Source organism: Triticum aestivum, chromosome 7D, assembly GCF_018294505.1.
Source record: "Triticum aestivum cultivar Chinese Spring chromosome 7D, IWGSC CS RefSeq v2.1, whole genome shotgun sequence".
In the NCBI taxonomy this organism is placed as follows: Eukaryota; Viridiplantae; Streptophyta; class Magnoliopsida; order Poales; family Poaceae; genus Triticum; species Triticum aestivum.
Genome location: NC_057814.1, coordinates 520,424,558 through 520,433,874, shown reverse-complemented (window position 1 = coordinate 520,433,874; position 9,317 = coordinate 520,424,558). Strand labels below are relative to the sequence as shown.

Genomic DNA, 9,317 nt, shown 5'->3' with positions numbered 1-9,317 from the left:
CGGTATATTCTATTCAGTCTTGGTTTGAATGATCTAACAAATTTCGGGCCACACTTTACCTGCTTGTGTAGATCTCTCCATTTCCTGGAGGCACTCTCTTCGACTCTCTTCACTAACTTCCTGGTGTATTTTCAGTTTTTTCCTTCTTTGAATTTTATATTTATTTTTCAAACGCAGGGTGTGGTGTATTACATCATTCAGGCATGTGCTCTCTATGTGGTCAAACAATAAATGCAATTATTTCATCAAGGTGATTTTTTATGATAGATGATTTGTGCTCTTCGATTGAAGGGGTGGACATAACTTAATGCACACAAAAACGGATGACATACGGTACCATGCTCTTTAATTGAAGGGGTGAACATAGCCATATACAAATATATAAGGAGTTTTAAATTTTGTTAAATCTCCCTATCCGTAGCTTATTGGACTCTCTAATTTGACTTCCTTTTCATGCAAGTCCTAATTTAGAGCTGAGATCTCCATAAATAAGTGTACTTAGCAACAAGGCTTGCAAATATCAATCTTTTCCCCTCAAACTAGACATGTAAAAATGTTTCAAGCTTGCAAATTGAATGTTTAAAGTATTTTTTTGTGAAAAAATAACATTATTTTCCAATAGATATGTACCAACATACATGTGAATCATGTATTTAGATGCTTAATTTGTCTTCTGAGCAATTTTATTTCTCCATATATAGCTTTTTTTGTGTATGTATTACTCTGTTGCATTTAGTAGTTTTTGACTCATAATTTTAACTTGGTTCCCCATTTGATGTACTACATGAGATGTGCTATTATTCTTGTTTTTCCAACATGATTATCCTTGGTTGGTGGCGCTTTTAGAATATGTGTGACATTTTCTTTCTAGCATGCTTCATTTCGTTTTCACCCACTACAAAAGAACTTCGACATGGATCAATCATCGTACATCCGTACTACAAATTCTGCTATCGAACTATTTAACATTATGTCCATCACACTCTAGAAAAATGTCATGTCCATCACAAAAACAAAAAACTACTCACTTTGTCGCATAATATAAGACGTAGCTTGCAAAAATGTTTTACATCATGGAACGGAGCGAGTAGTTAACATTGTGAACTTACATGCATTAGTGTATTAGATAGTTGGCATATGTAATTGAGAAATCTTCGCAATAATTTCCGGCGCGACAAAGCGTGCATATCCGCACAGTGAAAGTAGAGTGTCAACGATGCCGTTTTCTTTAGGATCAAAGGACCAAGCCCCAAGCCCTACTCCACGGAAACCAAACCAGAACAGAGTTCAACATCCAAAGCGGTTTCATGCCTCCACGAGAGTGGTTGTTGTCGCTCATTTTGATGTACTCTGAACATCACATCATATCCAAAATGCTCGGTGTAGTTGTTGATCCACTCCCCTTGTTCCGCCAAGTTTGAGATTGCAGCACCACGCCTTTCATTCCTTTTTTTTTTGCGGGTGGCCTTTCATTCCTTAATAGTAGTAGATCCATTAAATTACATACAATTATTTATTCATTTTTTGCGGGAAAATTCCATACAAATTGCACGGACAGAACATGCATGTTGTACACTATTGGTAATTCTACATACCACACACAGATAAATAATAAGCACAACAGCAAAAACTTAGTCAGAATATCGCCCATCACCCATGGAGATGCACTTATATGGCCCACGTGTTGCGTGGCACTGCGTGACGACGTATGCTTTGTAGTAGTATATGCGTCTGCACGAGTACACGTACGTAGCGGGAAGCTCTCGCACGCAGCTTAGATCTCGGCGGTGAGGCCTTCGACCTCGAGCTGGAACTTGTCCATGGCGTCCTTGGGCAGGCTGATGGGCACCACGGTGCCCTCTTCCCCCTTGCCGTTCTTGGACCTGGAGAAGTAGTTGGTTACGGCGGGGATCAGCCCCTCGCCGCCCTTGGCCGGCCCGCCGTACACCGCCTCGCCCCACCCGAAGTCCACGCTCTTGAACCCGGTGTGGCTCACGTCCGACACGATGTACGCCCGTGACAGCGTGAACAGCGGCCGCCCCCGGAGCACCATCAGGTCCGCCACCGACAACAGGTAGTCGTACGTCACGGCCGACTTGGCCTTCTTCACCAGCTCCAGCGCGTAGCCCAGCCCACCCGCGCACAGCTCCCCGGCCGTGGTCGCCGCCACGGAGTAGGCGAACGCGTTCCCGTAGAAGCCCTCCAGAAGCGGCACATCGCGGCGGCCGCGCGCGTTCACGATGAAGGACAGCCACACTTCCTCGTCGGCGCCGTACCCGAGCGCCGCCGTGCGGGCCAGCCAGAACGCCGCCACGAGCTCGAACCGGGAGCTCCGGCTCATGTTTTAGTTTTCACTTTTTTTTTGTTTTCTTCAAATGCTATAAGATTTGGCGGAAGGAAGTCTTCAAATGCTACAAGATTTGATGAAATCAAAGTAGGGTACCTTGCGAGATTTCGAGTAGTCTTTTAAGGGAATCATATGGTTTTTCTTTTGCATCGAGAATTACGTAGTTGTTGGCGGTAGGCTATTTGGCATGTTTGGTGGAAGTCTCTTTGGATGAGCCCTACTATTTGGTAGAAGTTTGTAAGACACTATTTGAAAAAAATTAACAGAGACAAACATTTGCGGTATAGGATTGGATGGCATCTCTCGTATCTGTGTTTGCAGAAGTTTGCGGTGTCCGTATTGAGGGATTGCGTCGAAGATGCACTTACAAGTCGCTCTTACCATAAAGCAGTTATGTAGTATGTGAGCAACTCCAACCCTTGCAAATCCAAGCTTAATTTGGAAGCTTTGGTTTGGTAAAGTCACCAATTCTTCTCTAACATCTAACCCAAGAGAGAGAATTGCATATTCCAACCTCTAACTTTTGCCTTAGTCTAATTTACAACCCCCAACTTCAGTACCATGTACATTACAACCTTAGACACATAAAACCGGTCGGGATTCAACCCTCCCCTCCCCATTGACCGGTTTTGACTCGTCGACCATCTAGTTGGCGAGACACATCAGCAAAAAAGAAGAAGGAAAAGACTGTAAAACGAATTCCAGGAAAAATAAAAAACTATAAAACTTATTTTCTAAAAGAAGTAAAATAAAAATGAAAATATACAAAATAAAGGAAAAATACTAAGCTCTGGAAAAGTTTTTGTACTTTTTTTATTTTTCAGAATGTTCAGAAAACATCCCTGAACTTTTTTTCTCAATTTTTCAGAATTTTGGAAAGGAAATTAGAATTTTTAGAAAACAACCCCAATTTTTTTACAACTTTCCATGATTTTGAACTTTTTCGATTTTAGGGATTTTTTTTACTCTTTAAAAAAAGTAAAAATATTTTTGCACATTTTTTTTATTTTTCTGGAAATTTTGATTTTTTTTATTACGTGGCTTGTTAACTGGATGTTCAACAGGGTCAAAACCGGTCAACAAGGAGGGGAGGGTTGAATCCTGGTCGGTTTTTAAGAGTTCGGGGTTGTAATGTAGATGGTATTGGAGTTGGGGGTTGTAACTTAGACTAGGGCAAGGGTTGGGGGTTGAAATATGCACTTCTCTCAACCGTGTGAATGGTCTACCAAAATTTTGAGTCACACTATACCTACAGTGTAGATCTCTCCATTACCTGGAGGCACCCTCTTCGACTCTCTTCACCAAGTTCATGGTGTATTACATCATTTAGGTGCCAAATTGATGAATAAGGCGCACACACTTTCCAAAATCTAATTTTGATCATAAATTGATCGATAATATATACTATTTATGTGACATAAAAATTATACCACTGAAAACTTTTCAATACGAATTCAACGGTATAATTTATCACATATAATCCACGTTTGCTTGGTATAACTTATGGTCAAAGGTGAATTTTGGGGTGCATGCGTGCCTTATTCATTGGAATGGAGGAAATAAATGCAATTATTTCATCAAGGTGAATCTTTTACGATGAATGATTTATGCTCTTCGATCGAAGGGGTGGAAATCGTAACAGTGGCAACGGAAAAGTAAAGTAGTAAAGATCAATATGTGAAAAGCTCGTAGGCAATGGATCAATGATAGATAATTATGTCGGATGGCATTCATCATGCAATGGTTATAACATAGGGTGACACAGAACTAGCTCCAATTCATAGCATGTATTCCGAATATAGTCATACGTGCTTATGGAAAATAACTTGCACGACATCTTTTGTCCTACCCTCCCGTGGCAGCGGGGTCCTATTGGAAACTAAGGGATATTAAGGCCTCCTTTTAATAGAGTACCAAAACAAAACATTAGCACTTAGTGAATACATGAACTCCTCAAACTACGGTCATTACGGGGAGTGGTCCCGACTATTGTCACTCCGGGGTTGCCGGATCATAACATGTAGTAGGTGACTATAACTTGCAACATCGGATCAAGAACACAAATATATTCATGAAAACATAATAGGTTCAGATCTGAATTCATGGCACTCGGGCCCTAGTGACAAGCATTAAGCATAGCAAAGTGATAGCAACATCAATCTTCGAACATAATGGATACTAGGGATCAAACCCTAACAAAACTAACTCGATTACATGGTAAATCTCATCCAACCCATCACGGTCCAACAAGCCTACGATGGAATTACTCACGCTTGGCGGTGAGCATCATGAAATTGGTGATGGAGGATGGTTGATGATGACGAGGGCGACGAATTCCCCTCTCCGGAGCCCCGACCGGACTCCAGATCTGCCCTCCCAAGGAAGAACAGGGCTTGGCGGTGGCTCCGTATCGTAAAACGCGATGAATCCTTATCTCCGATTTTTTCTCCCCGAAAGTGAATATATGGAGTTGGAGTTGAGGTTGGTGGAGGTCCAGGGGCCCACAAGGTCGGAGGGCGCGCCCCCACCATTGTGACCAGGGTGTGGGCCCCCTCTGTTGATTCTTTCGCCAATATTTTTTATTAATTCCAAAAGTTATCTCCGTTGATTTTTAGGTCATTTCGAGAACTTCTTATTCTGCACAAAATTAACACCATGGTAATTCTGCTGAAAATAGCGTCAGTCTGGGTTAGTTTCATTCAAATCATGCAAGTTAGAGTCCAAAAAAGGGTAAAAGAGTTTGGAAAAGTAGATACGTTGAAGACGTATGAACTCCCCCAGGCTTAAACCTTTGCTTGTCCTCAAGCATTTCAGTTGATAAACTGAAAGTGATAAAGAAAAACTTTTACAAACTATGTTTGATCTTGTTGTTGCAAATATGTAAAGCCAGCATTCAGGTTTTCAGCAAAGATTATGAACTAACCATATTCACAATAACATTTAGGTCTCATATTTACTCATATCAATGACATAATCAACTAGCGAGCAATAATAATAAATCTCGGATGACAACACTTTCTCAACAATCATGATATGATATAACAAGATGGTTTCTCGCTAGTCATTTCTGAGACCGCAAAACATAAATGCAGAGCACCCCTGAAGATCAAGGACTGACTAGACATTGTAATTCATTATAAAAGAGATCCAGTCACAGTCATACTCAATATAAATTAATAACAATGCATACAAATGACAGTGGTGCTCTCTAACTGGTGTTTTTTTATAAGAAGATGATGACTCAGCAATAAAAGTAAATAGATAGGCCCTTCGCAGAGGGAAGCATGGATTTGCAGAGGTGCCAGAGCTCGAATTTTGACACAGAGATTGAATAATAGTTTGAGCGGTATGCTTTCATTGTCAACATAACAACTAAGAGATCTCGGTATCTTCCATGCTACATACATTATAGGCAGTTCCTAAACAGAATGGTAAAGTTTATACTCCCCACCACCAACAAGCACACTCCACGGCTGGTCCGAAACAACGGGTACCGTCCAACTAACAACAGTCCTGGGGGAGTTTTGTTTGAAATTATTTTGATTTGGTTTGCTTTGAGCATGGGGCTGGGCATCCCGGTTACCAGCCATTTTCTCGTGAATGATGAGCAGAGTCCACTCATCGTGAGAATAGCCCACCTAGCATGGAAGATATTGACAGCCCTAGTTGATACATGAGCTATTCGAGCATACAAAACAGATTATCATTTGAAGGTTTAGAGGTTGGCACTTGCAAATTTACTTGGAACGGCATGTAAATACCGCGTATAGGAAGGTATGGTGGACTCATATGGAACAACTTTGGGGTTTATGGAAGTGGATGCACAAGCAGTATTCCCGCTTAGTACAAGTGAAGGCTAGAAAGAGACTGAGAAGCGACCAACTAGAGAGCGACAACAGTCAGAAACATGCATTGAGATTAACCAACATTGAATGCAAGCATGAGTAGGATATAAATCGCCATGAACATAAATATCGTGGAGGCTATGTTGATTTTGTTTCAACTACATGCATGAACATGTGCCAAGTCAAGCCACTCAAATCATTCAAAGGAGGATACCATCCTATCATACTACATCACAACCATTTTAATTTCCATATTGGCACGCAAGGTAAACCATTATAAACTCCTAGCTAATTAAGCATGGCATGAGTAACTATAATCTCTGATTGTCATTGCAAACATGTTTCATTCATAATAGGCTGAATCAGGAATGATGAACTAATCATATTTACAAAAACAAAATAGGTCGAGTTCATACCAGCTTTTCCTCATCTCAATCATTTCATCATGTATCGTCATTATTGCCTTTCACTTGCATGACTGAACGGTGTGGATAATAATAATAATGGTGCACGTGCATTGGACTAAGCTGGAATCTGCAAACATTTATTCAAAGGAGAAGACAAGGTATTATGGGCTCTTTGTTAGATCAACAATAATGCATATGAGAGCCACTCAACATTTTCATCGTGGTCTTCTCCTCTCGACCCGCAAAGAAAAGAAAGAAATTCAAAGAAACACATAGAAATATTTTGGAGTTTTTGTTTTTCTGAAGAAAGAAGAACAAGAACGAGAAAAACTATTTACACGGGAAAGCTCCCGACAAGCACGAGAAATCTTTTTGGGTTTTCTATTGATATTACTACTAAGCATGCATAGAAAGTAAACTAACTACAACTAATTTTTTTGTTTTTTCTTAAGGTTTTTCAAACACACAAGAAGAAGGCGAGAAAAATAATAAACTAACATGTATAATACAATGAAAGAGTATGAGCACCAACAATGGAAATGAGTGTGTGAACATGAATGTAATGTCGGTGATAAATACGTACTCCCCCAAGCTTAGGCTTTTGGCCTAAGTTGGTCTAAGCCCACAGATCAAAGTAGTTCTCTCCGGTGTACCGAGGAGGATCCTGGGGGTTCCACTGGTTAGCGAGCTCCTGTGGATCCCACTGATAAATAGACTCCTGGTATGGATCAGGTGATGGCTCTGGCTCAGGAGGTGGGGATCGTGTCCCCTCCCAGTATGCATGAATGTCCGCGGGCAAAACTAAGTACCTGCCTGAATGAATATCGAACAAAACAGGTGCAGGCAAGGTAATAATCTGAAAAGTATTCTCGCTAAATACCAGGTTATAAATAAGTCTCTTTTCCTCATCATGGCGAATAAACTTATGTTCTACCATGCTGTCATAATCTAAATATATAGTGGGTATCAATTTCTCCTCTTTCTCATAATGCCTAATGGGTATCTCAAAGTGTTTAGCAAGGCGGGAGGCAAAGATACCTCTGAAAATAGGACCCTTTGCACGGTTCATACTTAACCTTTTAGTAACCATAGCGCCTAAACTGTAAGTTCTATCTCTATGTAAAGCGTGGTGAAAAATAGCGAGGTCAGGGGCACTAAGGCCTCCACTCTCTCCATGACCAATTAAACATCTCCCAGCAAATAATGAGTAATAGCGTAAAACAGGAACATGTATACTAGCCACTCTCACTCCCGACACTCATCTACCTTCCCCTACGGTAATTTCATGAATAAGGCCTTCCACATCACTAGGACGTGGTTCCTCGATGCTACCTTCATAAGGTAACTTACAAACCTCACAAAAGTCATAAAGCGTCATTTCTTTGTACTCATCATATAAGTGAAAGTCTACCGTGGGTGGTGAGCTCCTAGCATGAAAGTGAAAATTTTGCATGAAAGTATTAGTGAGTAGGAGATATTGATTACACTGATCGCGGAGGAAGTCGATGATGCCTGCATTCTCAGCCAAATAATAGAAATCATCATAAATCCCGGCTGCTTGTAAGAATGCATCACATGGCCATTCGCACGGCCAAATTTCCGCGGAGCGAGGAAGATTATACTTGGGTTTCCTTCTCCTCATTTTCTTTTTTTTGAACCCCGGCTCGAGGAACCTCTCAACAATCTCCTCAACATTTTCTTCCACTGAAAATTTTCTGAAATATTTAGTGACTCAAAATAAAAGTGAATCAAACTCAACAAAATTGATAGCAACTACTCCTACAAGTGCCTAGAAGCTATATAATGCATCAAAACTACTTTGGACCATATAAATTTTACATGCAAGCTCAAGAACAAGGTCACCACAGCAACAAAAATTTGCAATGAATAAATCACTAGAACAAAAACTAATTGGACCATTGGAGGAGTCACATACCAAAGAACAATCCCCCAAAGCAGTTTTGTGAATGGAGCTTTGAGCAAGGAGATCGAAAATGACAGCAAGATGAGCAAGAACACGAGTTTGAGCAATGGAGTGATTTTTTCTGGAGGAAGAAGGAGTGGATGGGTGCTGGAATAAGTGGAGGGGGCCCATGTGGGGCCCACAAGGTCAGGGGGCGCGCCCCAAGTGGTGGGGAACACAATATTTCAAAAAATTTACCTACGATCACACAAGATATATCTATGTGATGCATAACAATGAGCGGGAGAGTGTGTCCACGTACCCTCATAGACCGAAAGCGGAAGAGTTAAGTAACGCGGTTGATGTAGTCGAACGTCTTCGCGATCCAACCGATCAAGTACCGAACGCACGGCACCTCCGCGGTCTGCACACGTTCAGCTCGGTGACGTCCCTCGTACTCTTGATCCAGCTGAGGCCGAGGGAGAGTTTCGTCAGCACGACGGCGTGATGACGGTGATGATGAAGTTACCGACGCAGGGCTTTGCCTAAGCACTACAACGATATGACCGAGGTGGAAATCTGTTGAGGGGGGCACCACACACGGCTAAGATCAACTTTGATGTGTTCTAGGGTGACCCCCTCCCCACGTATATAAAGGAGGGAGGGGGAGGCCGGCCGACCATCATGGGCGCGCCAAGGGGGGAGGAATCCTCCACCTAGTAGGAGTAGGATTCCTCCTTTCCTAGTCCAACTAGGAGGAGAAGGACGGAGAGGGGGAGGGAGAGGGAAAGAGGGGCCGCGCCCCTCCCCTAGTC

At 41.8% G+C, this 9,317-nt stretch overlaps 1 protein-coding gene across 1 annotated transcript; it reads right to left on the bottom strand.

Moving 5' to 3' along the window:
* Window positions 1-1,774: 1,774 nt before the first annotated feature.
* Window positions 1,775-2,392, bottom strand: LOC123164757 (benzyl alcohol O-benzoyltransferase-like). Its single transcript, XM_044582311.1, has one exon. The coding sequence runs from the start codon at window positions 2,339-2,341 to the stop codon at window positions 1,775-1,777; it is 567 nt and encodes a 188-aa protein (XP_044438246.1). The 5' UTR covers window positions 2,342-2,392.
* Between the last annotated feature and the right edge of the window lie 6,925 nt (window positions 2,393-9,317).

Excerpts from the sequence above, each read along its gene's own strand:
- LOC123164757 (XM_044582311.1), bottom strand. The coding sequence starts at position 2,341 with ATGAGCCGGAGCTCCCGGTTCGAGCTCGTGGCGGCGTTCTGGCTGGCC.